This window comes from Gopherus evgoodei, chromosome 4 (assembly GCF_007399415.2).
Source record: "Gopherus evgoodei ecotype Sinaloan lineage chromosome 4, rGopEvg1_v1.p, whole genome shotgun sequence".
In the NCBI taxonomy this organism is placed as follows: domain Eukaryota; kingdom Metazoa; phylum Chordata; order Testudines; family Testudinidae; genus Gopherus; species Gopherus evgoodei.
The window spans coordinates 32394429-32417183 of record NC_044325.1 but is presented as its reverse complement, the minus strand read 5'-3'; the positions used below and the strand labels follow the sequence as shown (position 1 = coordinate 32417183).

The window sequence follows — 22755 nt, the reverse complement described above, 5'->3', positions numbered from 1 at the left end:
CAAGAATTATTTTTAGAATTTGTCTCCATTTTTGTTTATCAGTTTCAATAGCTTTTCGTAGTGCATCATCGACACATTCTCCGCTTAGTAATCTCTTTTGTAAGGATTTCCATTTACAGAAATTTTCACGATGATTGGTTGAATTTTCATGTTCCACAACATAGTTTAAATTTTTCCAATCATTAAATCCTACTTTCTGATTTGCAATATTAGTTTGGTAAAGCAGTGATCGAATAATATGCATGGAAAACAAAAAATGGACTTACTGGTTTCCGAGTAAATAAGCCAATTATGCTGTATGGTTTCACTATTAAAAAGCTTTTTTAAAAAACAGTCTCCTGAAAATTTTCTTCCATCTTCTGATGTTGATTCATGGAAATCTGCAGATTTTCCCTGGTCAGGTCCATGTTCAATAAGGTGGCATCTTATTTTATCGTTTATACAGGACTAGGATGGTGGATCGTTAAAATTTATTTTAATGATTTGCCTTGCAGAGGAATTATGTTGCTGATCGCGGCCGTTCACATTAATTTTAGTCATGATATCGAAGATGTCAAGTGTCTCATCATTGTCAGTAATTGATACTGAAGGTGAAGTTGTAACCTTATGATCCAATTGCTGATCGATAGCAACAATAATTTCTGAAGTTGTATAATTCTCATTGTTACTATTAGATAGTAGTGCTGAACTTAACATCGTCAGAGACATCAGCTATTGATGCATTCCCATCGTTTGATGCATTTGTCACTAGCCATTTTCTCATTGTCATTGACATTTTTTCATTTTCTACTGTAGCATGTTTTAGTCATTTATGGTACTCTGCCTCACTCAGATGTTTAGAATTCATACTATTCATAATGCAGGGTCTTGTTCAATAGACTGGAATAAAAATGAAAAATACATAAATAAATGTATTACATTTGTCTAAACATTAAACAAAATTAATATATTATAGAGATCACAGATTCCCAATCTGTCATCTCCATAAGAAATAAGGAATGATAAACAAAGGCACTCACTGTTTGGTGGGTCTTAAGCAGATCTGAGAAGTCCTAATATATAATAAGCGTGTGCTCACTGGGAATACTAGAACTCAATTACTCGAATGACAGTTGTCTCTGCAGACAAAGGCACTTATGTCATCTTTTTCTGCGCCCTCAGCTTTATGCGCCCGAGGCAGGTGCCTCATTCACCTCGCCCTTGTTATGGCACTGCTTGCCACTACACCTAGCTGCCCTGAAGGGAATGGTGTCTCTGTTAGGGTTGCCACTTTTCTAATTGCTCTGTCTCATCCCTTGAGGCCTGCTACCCATCACTGGCTCCTCTCCTCGTGTTGCACGCTGGATTGTCTCAAGGAGTGTGCCTGTAGGAAGGATGCAGCCCTGGCTGAGCAGGGTCTGGTATGGGGTAACAACCTGGCGCCTCCCTCTGCCCCATGGTAACTGGACTTGTGGTTTGGGTGCCATTTAGGGTTGCCAGGTGCCTGAAAACCGGCCACCTGCTAACCTTAATATGGCACCTAGACAGAGAAGCCAAATAATAGACTGTCTGGGTAAAAGCCGGTTGGCTGGCAACTTTAGACTCTCTGGACACTTGCCACTAGGCTTAGCTGCCCTGAAGGGAAGGGCAGCTCTGTGGACACTTGCTGCTACTAGACGTTGCGACCACATCAGTGCAGAAGAGGGGGTGACCCCTATAAGAACCCTGTCATCCTCCTTGACAGGGGCACACAGAGGAGATTAAGACTGGGGAAACAGAGAAGCAGGCAGAAAAGAAAGGTGGATATAAAGTCAGAAGGGACTGGAGAAGAAAGTCACAGAGAATTGTAAAAACTGTGCAATTAATAATGACTAGGATAGGAAGCTAGTGAAGATAACAGAGGGATAGAATTGTTATATTACTGAGGATTTCTGCATGCAGAAAGAGCGTTCTGGCTTTGCCATGTTTCTGGATCCCCAGCAATTTAGGCCTCAGTTCACTAAAGCACTTAGGCACATGCTTAGCTTTAAGCGTGTGTAAGTCCACCCATTTGGTTAAATGCTTTGCTGACTCAGAGGCCTTACAATATAGGGATTTAGGAAAACTATATAATGGTGTAGTTCTAATCAGAGGCTTGTGAGTGGGCTGAAGCACAATCTCCCCACCCGAATATATAGTGGCTGAAGTCTTGTGGGAAAGAGGGAAAGAGGAGCTGAGCCTAGTGCTACCATGAATCTCTCCTCATTCACTCCTAAAGGGAAACACTCAGCTCTTCCTTCATGAGTGATAGTGGGTGGCTGACCCTCACTATACTCATGCAGATTCCCACATCCTCTGCTCCTGTGGCCTCTGTGAATATCTGCCCCATCCAGTGCTAGGCAGAGGAGGCAGATGAGGTGGTGGAATAAGTGCAAAGAGAATCAGCTGTTGTCTCCCTTCCTGCCCCACCCCACCCCTCAATTTTCCATCCCAGTTTTATGTGGGGCTGTTTATCAAGTTGTAAGGTCTGCTTCCAACCCCCTTGTGGGGTGAGGGAGGATCCCATTGCCCTTCAGTGGAGCCCCAGCTGTAGGCTCTGCACAAAATCCATAGCAGCTAGGTAAGCGTAGGATCTGGGACTGCAATGAATAGTGCTCGCCAAAAGTATGAATTGGCTTCACTCCAGCCCAGATTGTAAAAGAGGGAATTGCAGTAGTTGGGACTGCAAGAGATTCAGAGCATGACGACTGTCCAGGTAAAGTTTAACAATGTCCATGTTCAGCAGACAGAGCTTGACTCACTTTCTCTTCCCAATGTGTAAGTTGTCATTCAAGGTTGAGTGATTTCAGGCCTTGAGAGCAAAGCAAAGGTCTGAGCTAAGCAGAGTGAGCAAGAGGAGACCGAAAAATAACTTTTCATCGAGGAGGACTTCTGCCTTTGAGGCATTCAATAGGACATTCTGATATAGCCAGCCGCTGTCTCGAGAATAGCCAGCCTATCACTTTCCAACACCTTTCACTACTGGTGAGAGGGCTGGGGGCATTTGGCAGAGACATGATGATCTAGGTTGAAGTTCAACCGTAAAACGTTATTACGTACATGGCTTTTGTCACTAGGCTCCTTTTCATCATCTCGTATCAGCACTTGTTTCCTTTACAGTTATAGAACCCCAGGTATGCTCAGAATTGTTACCTCTGGAAAGACATGATTATTAACAGGACTGAAATCAGGTTCTTGCACAGCAAGCACCAGGAGGTTGACCACCTTACAGCCACTTTCAGCAGTGAGGTAGAGGACTCTTCTGTCTCTTGCCAGCTCCTTATCCCCTCTGCTGGGTTGTTTATGGTTTACTGGAGGTTCCTCTGGTCTGGTTTTGGCACTGGCATTGTTGACTTTTCTCTGACACTAGCTCTTGAACTTGAGTGCACTGGCATTGACTCCCATGTGTGCCAGCCGGAAATGCCAGCTTTCCCTAGGCTGTTGGGTTAGTCGGAGGCCCACATTAAGTGATCGCTTCCTGTTCCTCAGGGATTCTCAGCTGATGCAACTTCAGCTACACCGGTTCTGCTGTGCTGGCACGGTCTTCATGGCTAAATTATAACTCCTCAGGCTTCTGGATATTCTCCTGTGCTGCTACTCTTCCTATTCCTCAGGGCTTTTAACTGGGATTCCTCAGGGAATTCCCAGTAGTCTTACTGCTATGCTTCCTTTTGACTATCATCAGTGTCAATATTTTCTTCTCAGAAGTGCTGCTTTCATGGATGTCCTCCGACGCAGCTCCTTAATTCAAAGCCATTTGGCTGTTGTTCAGTATGAAATACCAGTTGTGCTAAAGATGAAATTCTAACAGTGAAACTTGGAGGTGATAGGTTGAAGCTAGCATTAGCCGTATTCTCTAATGAGCCATTTTAGCTTGGGACTTAGGTGAGAGAGAGTTAAAATACCATGCTGATAGGCAAAGAGAGTCAGATTTAATATTGCTCTTTTAGTTCAAGGTGATAAGTACTTCTTAAAAAAAAATTCCTGTGTATCTTGCTTTGATTCTCTGGTCCCTCTAGTTTTAGATACGTGACTCTTTTTCTGTGTGTATATGTGGGAATTCCTGGATCTCTGCTGAAACACACATTTGATTATATTGGCGATATTGAACATTTTGAAATATAGTACCCATTTGCGGTTCAGACACTGTTCAGAAAATTATGCAGAAAGTCTTCTGTTTCATGGGATGTCTATACTGTCAAGGCCTGCTACATTTTAAAAACACTAGATCAATAAGACAGCAATAATTGTTTCTTTAAATTATGATGACATACTTTAAATGTAGACTGCTCTGGTGCACGCTTTCTCATAGAGAGCTTGATTTTCCACTGCTTTACACCTTGTATAATGATTTATATCTGTACAACATGGATTTACCATATCAGGAGAGGGCCCAAACTAGACCTCTGACTGTGAACACCCTCATCTTTGGCCAGAGAAGAGTTTCGGGATTTCAGTCAAGATCTGGATCTTAATTATTATAAAGTGCTAAAAGCAAAACCCCAGGTACAACAACCCCAAACTTGCAGGGGTTTGAAACCTGGATCTGCACTTTGCAGAGCTTCTCTGGTACTTTTATGCAGAACTGAAGTGGGTGTAAATCAGGATTCTGATCTGAAAGTTAAATGTTAAAGCACAATTTTGTGACTGTCCTTTGATTTTGGACTTTGATATAAATGCTAATTGGAAGTGTGTATGTCTAGTGTTTACTTGGAGCCCAGGAGATTAATATAGCCCTAGCTTTGAACTGCTCCATGCCCACTCTGTTTCCTGCCCTGATAACTCTGAGGATTGTTTTGACCATCAGTTGGTTTCTTTTGTGGAAGTGACTCACAAAAGATCTCTTCTCATTTCTTTCTCCTTATGATCCTCCCCAAGGGGCCACCCCCTGGGTTTCTATAGTTACTAGGCTTTACCTATAAAACAGAACTCTTTAATAGACAGCTAAAAATAAAACAATCTGAGTAAAAAAGGAGATATCATACTTGCATGCTGGTAACTAACCATGTGCTTTGATTTGATCCTTGTGATTTTCATAAGACCTGACAGCATTCATGAAAATCCCTCACACGTTGGGTGAAATCAAGAGACTTCCAACAATACTTCAATTCTTTGCTTTTTTTTTTAAACTGAAGCATGTGTAGAATGCACTCATGGTAGCATATGTGTATCATAACCTCATCTTTGAACCCAGATTTACTTTAGTCCCACACAAACCTGCTATTATCTGTTTTAATATTGTGAACTGTTTGTATCAGGAATGCTATGGCATTGATCTGGAGTGACAGAAAATGTTATTTGTATTAAGGAATTAATTGCATCTGATTTTCAGGTTCTTGGACTACCACTATTTTAGTGATTTCTGTGTTGGGCCTTTGTCACACACTGAGGCATTATGAAATGTCTGACTAGGAATGGTACTCCAACACCAAGAGATGTTTCTGGGTATGATTAAGGATGGTCAGCATCCTCTTCTCACTAATACCCATCAACAACAGCATCATTGCCCACCACCCCACCCCATTCCATCCCATCCCCTGCCTTGCTCTAAGAAACCAACCTGAGCAAGTATTGAACCTGCAGGAAACCCTAATCAACCATAGGTTTTCTCATCAGAAACCTAAGCAGGAGGAGACTGCCCATCAGAAACCCTTAGCTCTGACCAATCTTCCAAGTGAAGAAGATAACGAACACAAAACATCTCATCCTTGATCACAGCTCTTTTGTACCTCTGTCTAAAATCCTTGCACAGAAGATCACAGTCCAGACCACTTCCAGCCATCTCTTCTGTCTATACCCCACCTGATGTTAAACCACAGTACAAAACAAGCAGGGAAAGATGAGGGATGGGGATTTAAAAGCACCTTCTCACATCTGGTGAGCAGAATGTCACTCTGACTTGAAGGGGAGGCTATATACACCTCAGCACCAGAAAACAGATGCAAAAATCCTTAGGAATAATTAGTCTCCGATACATAATGAAAATAGCCTGGCTCCAGTGGTAGAACAGCACCTGCATAGATAAAGTGATGATGAGTCCACAAACAGGACGAAGACCTAAAATATCCAATACAGACCCTAAGAATGGTAAAAAAAATAGCAGAGGCTTTAACCCTGGTGCTGTTGTCATGGTCTACAATGGCTGTTTGCCATTTTGTTCCATTGTGCCTCCTTGAGATTGGGGGAGATATTTTTGAGCTGTATTTCTATAAAGTTGAAAATAACTATTTTGCATAGAAAATAAGTACAAATCCTTTTAGAAGGTGTTTCATGTTGTTAGTTGAAATTGGGTGATAAAAGATTTTAAGAAGAGAAGAATTCCATTTTGGAATAGTCTAGGAATAATGCCTGTTTTATAAAATGGTTTATTCAGTTCAGTCTGCTGTTCCAAATATGTTCTCATGCCCTGCGGATGGCAAATCATGTATAGTAATAAGAAAAAAATGTACAATGCCTGGTCCAAAAAGAAATGCATCTGAATTTTTAAACTGGAATTTTCAAAGGATCCTAAACAAGACAGGCACCCAACTCCCACTGAATTTCCCTGTGCCTGTGGGAACCACTGTAATGCAAATAATAACCTTCTTCTGGTTTTCACTGTGTAGAATAATCCGCTCCCTTTTCCTTTCCCTGTACAGCATCATTCACCGGAGGATCTCAAAGCACTGGCTACACATTAAGAATGAAGCCCTGTGTGACACCCGTCTTACTGATGGGGAAACTAAGGTAGGAAATCCAACTGCCTATCTCAGAGCAATGGTAGGGCTGGCAGAGAGCCTGACTGTGTGACCTATTCTTAGAGAGAACAGGAAATAATATCCCTGGGGCTGGGTAAGCGACGTCCCTAAGTGCCAGCGATGGGCCAGATGCCCGTCCGTCCCCAGCAGCCTGGGAGCGCTTGGACCCCGCCCGGAGCTCCGTTGTGGCTTGCCCCCAGCTCCGAGGACGGGCTGCCTTTCACCCTAACCCCTGCCCCCGGCTGCAGCACTCGCTTGGCAAGGGCAAGCGGCTCCCTGGCCGAGCCCGGGAGGCGTGAGAGAGGCTGGCTCCGCAGCGGCACGTGCTCCTGCCTGCTCCCGGGGGCCTCCCGTCCCCGCGCGCCCGGCGATGCCAAGTGCTAGCCGGCGAGTGGATAATTCCTGCGCCATTTAGGGGAGCGGATTAATTTGGCCAGTTAATCCCCCGGCGCGGAGGGGGGAGCGGGGAGGGCAGAGCGAAGGCGGGAGGGGCGGAGGGAGGCCGGGGCTCCGGCACATGCGCTTTGCCCAGGGGGCTCGAGGAGCGGCGAGAAAGTTGCCTGGGAGAGCAGCTGGGGAGGGACGGGCGCGGTTGTCACCTCGGAGCTCCCCGCGGGAGGCGGCTCTGCTGCCTCAGCCCCGAGCTGGAGCGCGACCGCCGAGCCTGCACCCCGCACCCGCCTCACGCCAGCCGGGAACCCCGCGCCCCTCCCGCAGCGGCGGCCGGAGGAGGAACTTTAACCGGGACTGGAGGATGCTGCGCGGGCTGCCCGCGGGAGCCGAGCGGCTGCACTGAGCCCGCCACCCGGCGCACTCGCACCTGCCCGTGAGAGGAGCATCTGCGGGGCCGGGGGCAAAGGCGCTGCGGTCCCCCCCCCCAGCCCAGCCATGGTGGGCGCGGGGCGCCGGGCTCAGCCCTCCCCTTGACAGCTCCAGAGACCCCGGCAGCGTCTCGGCCCCCCTCCTCGCACGCCTCCCACCTGCGCCTCTCCCCCAGCCCTGGCGCGGCTGCCTGGAGCTCTCCCGCCGCCTCGGGATGAAGCCCGCCGCAGGGGCTTCCGCTAAGTGAACCCCACGGGTCTCCCGGGGCTTCTTCGCCCTCTGCCCACCCGCGTCCTCCCTCCGCTGGCTCCGATGGGGCTGGAAGTGCGGCCCCTCGCCGCCCCGCAGACCATGCACTTCAAGCTGAGGAAAGTTCGCAAGCGGCGAGAGATGCTGCTGCCGCAGCTGGGCTTCATCTGCGCCATCCTCTTCTTCGTGTGGTGCATGTCCAGCCTGCTCTCCAAGCTGGGTAGGTGGCCGCGGGGGTGAGCAGGAAACAGGCCGCTGGGCAGCCAGGGATGTCGGGGCTGGCTTGGGGCAGTGCCTGGCTGTGCCCCAGGGTGGGGGGCTCGCTGTTTGCACGCTGCCCCTGCCAGCCTAGCTCATTGTCAGGGGGCACAGTAGCTCCTGGCTTGTGTCTCTTTATTAACTCTGGCAACAAACATGTTTGTAAAGCGGGGAGGCTGCAGGTAGGTCAGGAAGGATGGGCTGGCTGGGTCCTGGCTGCTGCTGAGGAGGAGGCACTAAGCTGTTCAGCTGCCCGCAGCCCTATCTGTCAGTAAAAAGTGACAGCCCCCGCGCCCCCAGCTGAGTGAGTTTGCCTGGATAATGATGCTTAATGCCCAGTGGGATTAAAGCAAAGCAGTGCTCAGATAACCACACCTTTTAGCTAGCTGCGTTCTCGGTAGGAGCATTTCACAGTTCATGACTTGGCTCCCTTTTACTGAGCAACTTCACTTGCAGTTAAGGAGAGGGTGAGAGGACTGGCTCCTCCTCACAAAACATGATATGTAACAATACCTTGCATTTCTCTAGCACGTTTCATCCAAGGATCCCAAAGCACTTTTGAAAGCATCCCTCTGAGGAGCATAAATATTAAGCTCATTTTACAGAGGAGGAAACCCAGCCACAGGAATTACGTGCACTGCACAAAGTCATACAGTACTTGAGCCTGAAGTAGAACGCAGGAGTGGTGACTTCCATTTGTTTCTCTAGCCACTTGACCTCTTGCAGAATTTTAAAAAGACCAAGATAAAGTATTGGATATCTGGATATAATCTAAAACTACCTCATTTTTTCCCAGAGTACCACACTGATTGAACTGATTTTAGGACAAATAATATTGAGAGTCTGATATTGTTTAAACATTTTATATGTTTGAAATTAGTCTGTTACATCTGTACAAGTATTTTTAAATTAGGACATTATGAACTGCTGCATTTATACGTTATGATCCTGGAATGCATTTCGTTCTCCTTAGTTTGCTCGTTTTTTCCCCCTGATCACACAGTTTGTGCTTTAAAAATGTAACTTTGGGTCTCGGTTCTGCAGGTTGTTTCACACTGCTCTGCACCTCTGGAGACCCAACGAGGTCAGTGGGACACTGCACAGGTCCAGGAATGCACCCATCAAACTTCCACTGGAAATATTTTTTAAACACAGATTTTAGCTCTAGCTTTAATTTAAGACAATCAAGGTCCTGCAGGAGCAGATCAGGGGCTTTATTCTCTTAAAGCTGGAGCTAAAATCTGTATTTAAAAACAATTCCAGTGGAAGTTTTAATGCTTTATAACACTCTCCTGTTCAAACTGTTGTTGGTTACACTTGATACTGATCTGTGATGACAAGCTATTAGTGAAAGAAGTTAGTTCTCTACACTCTTATAAGCATGTTATTGGCTTCAGATTTTTGGAAATTATTCCGTGTTGTCTTAAAAACTACGGTTTTCCACATTTTGAACAATTTATCATACCTAGTTTTGATTTTTGTCACACTGGTTTGTGAAAATAACTAACTGCAATGTGATTTGGTCATGAGTTTTTGGATGCAAATAAGCTTTCTCAGAACTGATTTTTTTTATCACAAAATCTTGATATGCATGATCAAGTGTATCATGAAAGCTACACTTTACATTTCAACTGTTACCCGCAAGTTCAGCCTACCCTCTCCAGGCAGAAAGGCCTGAAAGAGAAGACCCAGAGCAACCAGAGCAGAAATTGTTGTATAAGCTCTCCAGACACAGAGGGGAGACCCTGACTAACCAGGGGAAAGCTGGGTCAGGTACTGTTTTTAGCTGATTAATTGGTAACAAATCATCACATAAACACTGATCATCAGTTCTCAGTTTGCTGTAATTGTTGCAGCAGTAGAACATTTTGGCAATGGCACTGACCAAATTAACTTTAGGGCCAGATTTTTTCAGTCCTTACTCAGGCATAATGCCCATTTGTGATGGGGTACACAAGGCCTTTGGTGGCCCCCGATGGAACCTATGTGGTCCTACCACATCCCACCGCAGGAAAGGAACAGCAAAGGTGGGTCCTCCAGGCCTCTCTAGACAGGCTGCATAAAACAGCCAATCAAAGCCCAGCAGGCTTAGATAAAAGGAGCTGCAGGGCCTGAAGAGGCCAGTTCCTGACTGGGACCATAGGATCAAGGAGTGGTGCTCCTTGCTGGTCACTGGAGCTTGACAGAGAACGTCAAGATGGGTTCTGGTAGCACTGGCATTCAGTGAAGAGGATCTGAGAATTTCAGCCCTGAGCTAAGGATGAGGAGAAAGGGGCAATGTGGGAAAAGGCCCAGGGAACAGCCGCAGTGAAGTGGAGGCAGCAACACGTGGCTGCTGTTTATAGGGTCCCTGGGTTGGGACCTGGAGTAGTAGATGAGCGGGGTTCCCCCACTGGCCGCTAGCTAAGTGGCTTAAGCCCTGAGAAGGGGAGAAGGCTTCTTCAGAAGCCTCAGTAAAGGGTGGGATTTAAAGTGCCCAGAGATGGGTCTGAAGACCCTGGTGAGGGCAGATAAAATGTTGAACTCTTGGAAGAGGTTCAGTCCTTTTTTGACTGTGACAGCGGGTGCCAGGAGCAGGAAAAAGAGTACAGTACCATACCCAGCTACAAGGAGGCACTCAAGAGTGAGTGTCCCCATCACAACTTGTACTGGAAGTGGGAACTTTGGAACTACACCCTGAAATAAGCAGCAAAGAATCCTGTGGCACCTTATAGACTAACAGACGTTTTGGAGCATGAGCTTTCGTGGGTGAATACCCACTTCCTCAGATGCATGTAATGGCCGCTATGCCTACCTTCATGCCTCCAGCTTCCATCCCGGGCACATCACACGATCCATTGTCTACAGCCAAGCACTGAGGTACAACCGCATCTGCTCTAACCCCTCAGACAGAGACCAACACCTACAAAATCTCCACCAAGCATTCTCAAAACTACAATACCCGCATGAGGAAATAAGGAAACAGATCAACAGAGCCAGACGTGTACCCAGAAGCCTCCTACTGCAAGACAAAAGAAACCAGCAGGACTCCACTTTCCATCACATACAGCCCCCAGCTAAAACCCCTCCAACGCATCATCAAGGATCTACAACCCATCCTGGACAATGATCCCACACTTTCACAGGCCTTGGGTGGCAGGCCAATCCTTGCCCACAGACAACCTGCCAACCTGAAACATATTCTCACCAGTAACTGCACACCACACCATAATAACTCTAGGTCAGGAACCAATCCATGCAACAAACCTCGATGCCAACTCTGCCCACATATCTACACCAGCGACACCATCACAGGACCTAACCAGATCAGCCACACCATCACTGGTTCATTCACCTGCACATCCACCAATGTAATATACGCCATCATATGCCAGCAATGCTCCTCTGCTATGTACATCGGCCAAACTGGACAGTCTCTACGGAAAAGGATAAATGGACACAAATCAGACATTAGGAATGGCAATATACAAAAACCTGTAGGAGAGCACTTCAACCTCCCTGGCCACACTATAGCAGACCTTAAGGTGGCCATCCTGCAGCAAAAAAACTTCAGGACCAGACTTCAAAGAGAAACTGCTGAGCTTCAGTTCATCTGCAAATTTGACACCATCAGCTCAGGATTGAACAAAGACTGTGAATGGCTTGCCAATTACAGAACCAGTTTCTCCTCTCTTGGTTTTCACACCTCAACTGCTAGAACAGGGCCTCATCCTCCCTGATTGAACTGACCTCGTTATCTCTAGCTTGCTTGCTAGCACACATATATATACCTGCCCCTGGATATTTCCATTACATGCATCTGAGGAAGTGGGTATTCACCCATGAAAGCTCATGCTCCAAAACGTCTGTTAGTCTATAAGGTGCCACAGGATTCTTTGCTGCTTTTACAGATCCAGACTAACACGGCTACCCCTCTGATACTTGACACCCTGAAATAAGGGCACAATGGAGAATTGAAAAGAGTTCTAACCGAGCATCAGCACAGCTCTGCTGAAACTCAGTAGGTGCTAGCTGAAGGGTAACAAGAATCCCAGCAGCCATGACAGACGGAGACACCAAAATTCATACACCTGTTTCTGGGGAGGACTGGATCCGTGAAGCAAATCTCGGTGTTGCTTCAGCAGCTCAGTGAGGCTCACAGAGAATGGCAGGAGGTGCAGCAGGATCTACAACAGTGGCTAGCCTGGCTAGAGGAGCAGCAGCAGTGCCTGTTATGGATCCTGCAGGGAAGAAGCAGCAATGGCTACTGATCCTGGAAAGACAAGAAGGATCTAGTGGGCTGGAGGCTTGAGGACTAGCCAAGGAGATGTTATGGTTGTGGACAGATGGGACATTTCAGAAAGGCTTGTGTCATAACTCTCCCACTCAGATCTGAACCTTAGAGTTCAGAACATGAGAGGCTAGCATGAAACCTCCAAACTTAATTACCAGCTTGGATCTGATATCGCTGCCACCAGCCAGAATTCCAATGTCTGGCTCACTCTGGTCTCCCCAAAACCTTCCCTGGGGGACCCCAAGACTCAGATTCCTTGAGTCTCACAACAAAAGGGAATAAACCATTTCCCTTCCCCCTCTTTACCTCCTCCCAGATTTCCCCGCCCTGGGTACTCTAGGATATTCCCTGCTTCAAGTCCTTGAAACACAAGTACCGAGAGATCAATCTCTCTCCCCGCTCACCCAGAGGGTATGCAAAGTCAGGCTTAGTAAATCTAACACAAAGAGATTCTCTCTTCCCCCTGTCTTCTTCCTCCCACCAATTCCCTGGTGAGCTGCAGACTCAATCCCCTTGAGCCCCCACTAAAAAAAAAAATCCAACAGGTCTTAAAAAGAAAGCTTTATATAAAAAGAAAGGAAAAGACATAAAATGGTCTCTGTATCAGGTGACAATATACAGGGTCAATTGCTTAACAGAAAAAATGAATAAACAGCCTTATCCAAAAAGAATACAATTTAACACATTCCAGCAACTACACACATGTAAATACAAAAAAACAATATAAGCCTATTGTCTTACTATCCTTGTACTTACAACTTGGAAACAGAAGATTAGAAAGCCTGGAGATAGAAAGATCACTCTCAGAGCTGAGAGGGTCACCGAACCAAGACAAAGAACAAAGAACTCACACCCAAAACTTCCCTCCACCCAGATTTGAAAAAGTCTTGTTTCCTGATTGGTCCTCTGGTCAGGTGTTTGGTTCCCTTTGTTAACCGTTTACAGGTAAAAGAACATTAACCCTTAGCTATCTGTTTATGACACGCCCCCCAAATTGCAGACAGTGGGGAACCTCACTGGTGGCGATTTCCTCCTAGAACTTTAAAATAAACAGATCAATACAACACATGCACCTTTACATATACCACTAAGTATATAACTAACAGACTTTTACATTTTAAGAACACTTTTTAACTACTGGATTCTGGGAAACTTTCACGAGAGAGTGCATCAGCTACTTTGTTAGAAGCTCCTGAAACGTGCTGAATTTCAAAATCAAAATCTTGGAGAGCTAAACTCCAACGAAGAAGTTTCTTGTTGTTCCCCTTGGCAGTATGAAGCCACTTTAGCGCAGCATGGTCAGTTTGTAGCTGGAACGGCCGTCCCCAAACATATGGGTGTAGCTTTTCCAGGGCGTACACAATGGCGTAGCATTCCTTTTCACTGACTGACCAGTGACTTTCCCTCTCAGACAGTTTCTTGATGAGAAACACAACAGGATGGAAATTGTGATCTGTTGCTTCCTGCATGAGAACTGCTCGTATACCACACTCAGATGCATCTATGGTGACTAGGAATGGCTTGTCAAAGTCCGGGGCCCTGAGCACAGGGTCAGACATGAGCGTCGCCTTAAGTTGGGTAAAGGCCTTTTGACACTCATCAGTCCACTTAACTGCATTTGGCTGGGTCTTTTTGGTCAGGTCGGTCAGTGGGGCAGCGATTTGGCTGTAGTGTGGTACAAATCGCCTGTAGTACCCGGCCAAGCCTAAGAAGGATTGAACCTGTTTCTTTGACTTTGGGACAGGCCACTTTTGGATAGCATCCACCTTGGCCTGTAGGGGGTTTATGGTTCCTTGACCCACCTGGTGTCCCAGGTAAGTTACTCTGTTTTGGCCTATTTGACACTTTTTGGCCTTAACAGTTAGTCCGGCCTGCCTGATGCGCTCAAAGACCTTTTCCAGGTGTTCTAGGTGTTCGGACCAGGAGTCAGAAAAGGTAGGCATCGAGGTAGGCAACTGCATATTCGCCCAGTCCTGCTAGTAGACCATCTACCAGCCTCTGGAAGGTGGCGGGTGCATTTCGCAGCCCGAAAGGAAGTACATTAAATTCAAACACCCCTGCGTGGGTGATGAATGCTGACCTCTCTTTGGCAGGTTCATCTAGCGGTACTTGCCAGTACCCCTTGGTTAAGTCTATTGTAGAGATGAACTGGGCACGTCCCAACTTTTCCAATAGCTCATCAATGCGTGGCATTGGATAGTTGTCTGAACAAGTTACCGCATTTAGCTTACGGTAGTCCACGCAAAAGCATATTTCCCCATTTGGTTTGGGTACCAGAACCACTGGAGATGCCCATGCACTGGTAGATGAGCGTATTATACCCATCTGTAGCATGTTCTGGATCTCCCATTCTATAGCAGCTTGGGCATGAGGAGACACCCGGTAGGGTGGGGTTCTAATTGGGTGAGCATTACCTGTGTCAATGGAGTGGTATGCCCATTCAGTCCGTCCTGGGGTGGCTGGAACAATGGGGCGAAGCTAGTGCACAGCTCCTTGATTTGTTGCCGCTGCAGATGTTCCAGGGTTGTGGAGAGGTTGACCTCTTCCACGCCACCGTCTTTTTTCCCTTCGTAGTAGACACCTTCAGGCCACTCAGCATCATCTCCCTGGACTGTAAACTGACAAACCTGTAAGTCTCTGGAATAGAAAGGCTTGAGAGAATTAACATGGTACACTCTGGGTTTTAAAGAGGAATTGGGAAATGCTATGAGGTAGTTAACAACTCCCAGGCGCTCTTGGACCGTGAATGGCCCTTCCCATGATGCTTCCATCTTATGGGCCTGTTGCACCTTTAAGACCATAACCTGGTCTCCTACCTTGAAGGAACCTTCTCTGGTATGTTTGTCATACCAGGCCTTTTGCTCTTCCTGAGCATTTTTTAGGTTTTCTTTAGCAAGCGCTAAAGAGTGTTGGAGGGTGCTTTGTAGGTTGCTTACAAAGTCCAGAATGTTAGTTCCTGGAGAAGGCATAAACCCCTCCCATTGCTGCTTCACCAACTGTAATGGCCCCTTATCCTCATGGCCATACACAAGTTCAAATGGTGAAAACCCTAAACTGGGATGTGGTACAGCCCTGTAGGCAAAAAGCAACTGCTGCAACACTAGGTCCCAATTATTGGAGTGTTCGTTGACAAATTGACGTATCATAGCCCCCAAAGTTCCATTAAACCTTTCAACCAGGCCATTGGTTTGATGGTGGTACGGGATGGCAACCAAGTGGTTCACCCCATGAGTTTCCCATAGTTCTTTCATGGTCCCTGCCAGGAAATTAGATCCTGAATCTGTACGGATGTCGGAGGGCCAGCCTACCCTGGCAAAAATGTCAGTTAGGACCTGGCACACAGCTTTAGCCCTGGTGTTGCCTAGAGCTACTGCTTCCGGCCATCGGGTAGCAAAGTCCACGAAATTCAGTACGTACTGCTTTCCTCTGGGTGTCTTTTTTGGGAAAGGACCCAGAATATCCACAGCTACTCGCTGAAATGGGACCTCAGTTATGGGGAGTGGGTGGAGAGGGGCCTTGACCTGGTCTTGGGGTTTTCCCACTCTTTGGCACACCTCACAAGACCGGACATACTTGGCAATGTCCTTACCCATCCCCTCCCAGTGGAAGGACTTCCCCAACCGGTCCTTGGTTCTGTTCACCCCAGCATGGCCACTGGGATGATCATGGGCTAAGCTGAAGAGCTTTTCCCTGTACTTAGTTGGAACCACCAACTGTTTTTGCAGATGCCAGTCTTCCTGGTGTCCACCAGAAAGAGTCTCCTTGTATAAAAGTCCTTGTTCTACAACAAATTGGGATCGATTAGAAGAGCTGAGAGGCGGTGGGGTGCTCTGTGCCGCCGCCCACGCTTTCTGAAGGCTGTCATCTGCTTCCTGCTCAGTCTGGAACTGTTCCCTTGAAGCTGGAGACACCAGTTCTTCCTTAGACTTGGGCTTGGTCCCTCTGGAAGCGATGTAGGTGATGGAGTTGTTTCCGTTGCTGGTGAGCCGCTTTCCGCTGGTGCACCAGGGGTTATTTCAGGCTCTGGCTGAGCCTCTTGGGTGTGGTTGTCTGCTGCTTCTGCCAGTTCAGGCTCGCTGGCACCCTCTGGCGTTGGGATTGAAGATGGATTTGCAAGCACTGTCATCAGTGCTGGCACCGGTTCTGGTGCTGGCTGCTTTTCCAGTTCCAGGCCTGGGACTGGAGGTGTTGTGGCTGTTTCCGTTGTTGGCAGGGAATTCGGGTCCACTACCTCTGTCTGGGTCTCTGGTAACACAGACGGGGGCCCTGTGGACAGCTCAGGAACAGGAGTGGGTCTGGAAACTTGCCTGGTTTGGCTACGTGTAACCATTCCCACTCTCAAGGCCCGCTTCACCTGGTTGGCCAAGTCTTCCCCCAGTAGCATGGGGATGGTATAATTGTCATAGACTGCAAAAGTCCACATTCCTGACCAGCCTTTGTATTGGACAGGCAGTTCAGCTGTAGGCAAGTCTACAGCTTGTGACATGAAGGGGTAAATTGTCACTTGGTCCTTTGGGTTGATGAATTTGGGGTCTCCGAAGGATTGGTTGATAGATGACACTTTAGCTATCGTTTATGACAGCTTGCCCTTGGGCAAATGGGGGAAAAAGATTGAGTTGCTGGTAAGAGCCATAGAAACTCCTCCAGGGCTGATGAAGAGGCGTGAGGCCCAGTTGAGGACATACTCTGACTGTGGTCAATTTGGATGTATTAGGAGGATCTACCCCTAAATGAACCATGATACCAAGAGTGACTCTGGGCAACAGGGTACTGAAAGGGCCTAAAGGGATACTCTGCCAGTTGTCAAACCTGGGGCAGTGTGGTATGTTTTGCCTCCAGGGTGGCAGGGCATTGAAAATGACATTGCCTTTGTAGAGAAATGAGTGGCAACAAGAGGAAAAGGAGACTCCAAAATCAGGCAAACCAGGAATAGTCAGAGGAGCGACCGTGGAATGGGTGAGCAAGAAAGAATAGGGGTAACCCACAGTGCAAAAGCAAAAGTTACAGGCAAAGGAGATGTAGCGCTGATGGCAGTAGAGAATACACCTACTCAAAAGGCCTTCACAGTAGGAAATGGGTAGAAATTGGGGAATAAGATTGTTACCACAGAGAGGAAGTAGGTTGAAGATGAGGTGAATACAGAGGCCACAGAGAAGGCTTACTCTCTGTATCCTGGGGAACATGTATAGCTGAGGTCCAAGGAACAAGGAAGATTGTGTGAAGGTTGCACTCTATAGTGGAGAGATTCTGAAAGGAAGTGCAGGGGGCACTCTGGGGTAAGGATCAGTTGCACCTGGAAGTGTGCCAGCTACAAAAAAAAGTCAAAGCGATGAAGCTTGTGCCCTGGTGAAGGCACAGACTGTTGACCTTCCAGGGGGCAGCAGTTCAGAACAAAATTTTAGAAGAGGTGGAGCTAGGCCTTAAATAGAGTGGAGATCTCAGTAGAGGGGAGGAGGGAGGAACAAAGGGAGTTTCTCTTTGGGAAAAGCCTGAGGAAGGCAAATCCTTTTTGAAGACCTACCTAGCAAGGTCAGCAACCTACAGGGGGCACCGGGAGCAGGAAAAGTGCAGTACCACACCCAGCTGCTGGAAGGCACTCAAGAGGCGTATCTGTGTCACACCACTGAAGATAAATTGTGTCTGAGTAAGAATTACAGGATCAGACCCTGAGCAACTTCTAGTATAAATCATTCACTATAAGCATGTAGGCTTAGGGTGACCAGATGTCCCAATTTTATAGGGACAGTCCGGATTTTTGGGTCTTTTTCTTATGTAGGCTCCTATTACCCACCACCCCCTGTCCCAATTTTTCACACATGCTGTCTGGACACCCTATGTAGGGTCATGATGAAAATGCTGAACTTAAAAAGGTCTTTTCTGTCCTTGGTTATAATTACATCACTTCCATTAGCAAAACTGTTTACTTTGTTGTTGTAGCTGTGTTGGTCCCAGGATATGAGAGAGAAAAGGTACTCAAGGCAGTATCTTTTATTAGACCAACTTCTGTTGGTGGAAGGTACGCACTTTTGAGGTATGCACAATGCTTCTTTATATGCTGTGTTGAGATAGATAAATTTAATAAATTCTGATCTTGCAATACTTGCTTAGGCAAAAATTTTAATGGGAATTTTGCCCCATTAAAGTATGAAGGATATATATAGTCCAATTAAGAAGATATGGATAGCAATGCTGACAACACTTTTGCATTTAATATAGGACAAGAATCCGCTATTACAGACAATAATGTTTTGTCAGAAATATGGAGGAATAGAAGATTGATGGCCTCACATAATGTGACACATGAAGAAAAGAACTGTACAGAGCCAGGTAAAACCCAAAAGCTTTCTGGTATTTTGTAAGCTGTTGAGATGTACCATATTGTGCAGTCATAGCCCAAGCTTCAGTAATGTGTCACTGTGAATATAAAAGTGTCAAACATGGGTGGTGGTTGGGGAGGAAGACAGTGCTATGTAGAAAAAAGGTTTATGAGCAAAGTAATTGGTGATACTGCTAAGCAACGCAAAGTTTTTATCTACTGAAGCTAAAAGGTAATGTTCAGACATAAAACTGTGTATGAGTCCTCATGAGGCTTGTCTTGGAGGCTGGATCTCACACATTTTATTTCCTTTTTGGTCATTGTTTCTGTCTTGTTGCTGCTATGTATGTTGTGTTGGTAGTAATGGTGCACTTTTTTATTAAACCGTGGCTAGTAAAGGTTACAAGACTGAAATGCTTATTTTGGGTTTACAGTACCATTGAATCAATTTCTGTAAGTTTAATGTTGCACTGAGCTATCTGTTCAGGTTCTTAGCTTCCCCTAATGTCAGAATTGCTGTCTGTGAAGAGGGAGGAAGAACGGGGGCATTTAATCATTCACTCTATCTCACCCTATCAGTCCTGGCCATGATAGTGATTTGTGGAGTGACAAAGGATACTGCCTGATGTGAGTTTGGACCTCTAGTGCTCTCACCCTCCCATCTGTCTTGCTATTATCATCCCTCCCTTTGTGGTTCATGGCGGGGTGGAGGAAGGAAGTTTCATCAACTGCAACATTGCTCGTTGATCAGCCATTAGATGCACCCTCCCTCAAAATCTGATGGCATCAATTCCATAATACTACCAGCCTCCATTAACTAGAGGGGTTGGGAGTCATGCAACCCCTTCTTCAGTTGGGTGTCTGTTGAAGCACTGATGCACCTTTCCATAGGGATAGCATCACTACTGGCCATGTGCATTTTTAAGGGTGAAGTGAAAGAGGTATAACCAGCATCAGTAGGACACAAACTTTCTTATCTATGTTGATGATCCAGAGTTTCTAACTGGGTATTCGATATGTGCAAAGAAGTCTGTGGTATATTTGCACATGTAAAATGGTGACAGTTGACTTCACTTTAAAAGTTCTTCATATAGAAGAGCAAAACAGATATCTTTTGGTAAGATCTGGCTGTTCCTGATGAATAGTCAAATTTCTTACTCATGTGCATATTATGAGTGTAATGCATTACTATGAGTGTCTGTCCATAGGTATGTGCATACATGCCTGTGCACACATGTCAACAGTGCTGAGCCAACTGAGGCATACAGTATTCCAGGAAATGGATCAAAGGGATTCTCTCTAAAAGTCTTCAGTATTAATGGGAGTTACTTTCTGGGATGACATGGGAGTTCATTTCCTTACTCTGGAGATTATATATACACATATGGGGGAAATCATGTTCCATATCCTATGTATAGCAAGGGGGGGAGGAATGACTTGAGCAGTGCTGACAAGCCCAGGAATTCAAAAATCATGAAGCAACCCCCCAAAATCATGAAAGATTTTAAAACTAATTCTCCCCCCTCTATGTATTTCTCTCTTGATTTGTTTTGAAACTTTAAGGTGCCCTTGGGTCACATTTTCAAGCTGTTCTCCACAACTATGAAGGCTGGAAAATTTACACTTTTTAAAAAAAAGTGTAAAAGCTGAAATTCTCAGTCACATGCCTCCAGGAGCTGGAGCTTTAAGAAAAACACCAAATATTGTGAGACTTATGATAAAGTAAGATCTGGCAATGCTGCTTAAGTCAGATTTTTTTAAACAAGATATTACCTAAAGTTAATATTGAAATCAATTTACCAAATCATATCACAGGAAGATAGCAGTGGTGTTTTTGAGTCACTTCCTCTTCTACAGTTTGCATATAGCTTATCTCTAGTGCACCGTAGGGTGACAGGGGAGAGGCCGAGGAAGTGTCTAGATCAGGGATAGGCAACCTATGGCACGTGTGCCGAAGGTGGCATGTGAGCTGATTTTCAGTGGCAGTCACACTGCCCAGATCATGGCCACCGGTCCGGGAGGCTCTGTGTTTTAATTTAATTTTAAATGAAGCTTCTTAAACATTTAAAAAAAACTTATTTACTTTATATACAACAATAGTTTAGTTATATTTATAGACTTATAGAAAGAGACCTTTTAAAAACATTAAAATGTGTTACTGGCACGTGAAACCTTAAATTAGAGTGAATAAATGAAGATTCGGCACAGCACTTCTGATATAAGGCTCCCTCTGTGAAAGTGTGATGTTTGTAGCTAGAGAGGAAAGATGTCTTAAGAACCTAGAAGCTTTGAAGTGATTGTTGTTAGCTGAAGGTAACACAGGAGCAGGAACTTCTAGAGCCTGTGAGATTTTCTAATGTTGCTGTTCCTGTCTGTTTTAAAGGCTGGAGTGTGAGGCCTGAAGCTTTATAAGGCAAAGCAATATGGACCACAGACTCCTACAAAAGAGTGAGCATGTAACACTAACATCATCTCTGTGAGAAACCCAATAAGTACAATCCCTGTTGCAAATATGAGCACTGGATCACAGAGAGGTTAAGGATCTTGTCCATGGTCACACAAAGTTTGTGACAAAACCAGTAATTGTAATTGCTAGTGCCCTACCAAATTCACATCCGTGAAATGTGGTCTTTTGTAAACTTTTATTCTGTACTGTACAGCAGTGGTCCCCAGCCTTTTCCGGGTGGCGAGCGCTGGATGACGAGCCACTGAGGACCGTGGCCAGCAAGTATCTGCCGAAATGTTGCTGAGAAGCGGCAACATCAAGAGGCATCGCCGCCGAAATGCCGCCAAAAGTCAGTGGCATTTCGGTGGTGACGCCTCTTGGTGACACTGCTTTTCAGTGGCATTTTGACGGCGACGCCTCTTGATGACGCTGCTTTTCGGCAGCATTTCGGCAGACGCTTGTCTACCAGCCAGTACATGGGCACACATAGACGCCCCGGCACCACGTTGGGGACCACTGCTATACAGACTTCACGGAGAAGACCAGCATTTCTCAAACTGGAGGTCCCAACTCAAAAGAGGGTTGTGAGGGGACTGGTCATAAGGCTATTGTAGAGGGGTTGCGGTATTGCCACCTTTACTTCTGTGTTACCTTCAGAGCTAGGTGGCTGGAGAGCGGTGGATGCTGGCTGGGAGCCTCGCTCTGAAGGCAATAGCACAGCCAGCAGCAACACAGAAGTAAAGGTGGTAGTACCAAACCATGCCACCTTTATTTCTGCACTGCTGCTGGTAGCGACACTGCCTTCACAGCTGGGCTCCAGCCAGCTATGGCAGACCTTCCTGCAGCTGGGGGAGGTTCCTGGAAATGGGTCTGACCTGACCCCGGGAGCAGCCCCTTCATGGGGAGAGGATGTCTCATTCCTCACCAGCTCAGCTGGGATCAGCAGTTGGAGCCTGGCATATACTAGGAACCCTCAGCCAGGGAACCCCTAGCCCTGCCCCTCCCTGGCTCTGGGCCCAGCATCCTGGCACTCGGAGGGCTAAAGGAGCTTTGGGCTGGCTGTGTGTGTGTGAGGGTGGACCATATACCCCTCCCCCCAACCATGGCACCCTGGGTGGTTGCCCACATCGTCCATCAGTAAGGCTGACCCTGTCCTCTCATCCCACCAAACCACCCTCGCTTCTGCATTATTGCTGGTGGCAGTGCTGCCTTTAGAGTAGGGCACCCGGCCAGCAGCCATGGCTCTCCAGCCGCCCAGCTCTGAAGGCCACACCACTGCCAGCAACAGTGCAGAAGTAAGGGTGGCAATCCCTCAATCCCCCTGCAATAATCTTGTGACCCTCCCAATGACCCCCTTTTTGGTTGGGATCCCCACGGTTACAACACCATGAAATTTCAGTTTTAAGTGTCTGAAACACTGAAACTTATGATTTTTCAAAGCAGGTTGTTTGATGGGTGGGAGTTATCAGCTGCCCCAGGAACATCCTATAAAAGGCATGTCTGGCCAAGAACACTCCAAAAAAGCCAAGAAATTGGGTACTGGGAAGCTACAGAGCCAGGTCTAGGGCTCCTATGTGGATGGCTCAGGCTTCAAGAAAATCTTGCAAGGATGCTGGAGACTGAACTCTCTGCTTATTCCAAGTGGAGTAACTCCCAC

The 22755-nt window shown here is 46.5% G+C and overlaps 1 protein-coding gene across 2 annotated transcripts in view; it reads left to right on the top strand.

Annotated features, from left to right (window-relative positions):
- Positions 1 to 7403: 7403 nt before the first annotated feature.
- The window catches only part of SLC24A4 (solute carrier family 24 member 4), a 157534-nt gene continuing 142182 nt past the window's right edge, over positions 7404 to 22755 (top strand). For both annotated transcript variants that reach the window (XM_030558890.1, XM_030558888.1), the window contains exons 1-2: positions 7404 to 8025; positions 18553 to 18663. In XM_030558890.1, the coding sequence (XP_030414750.1) occupies positions 7869 to 8025; positions 18553 to 18663 (268 nt within the window). In that variant the 5' untranslated portion in view covers positions 7404 to 7868. The remainder of the gene's footprint in view (positions 8026 to 18552; positions 18664 to 22755) is intronic.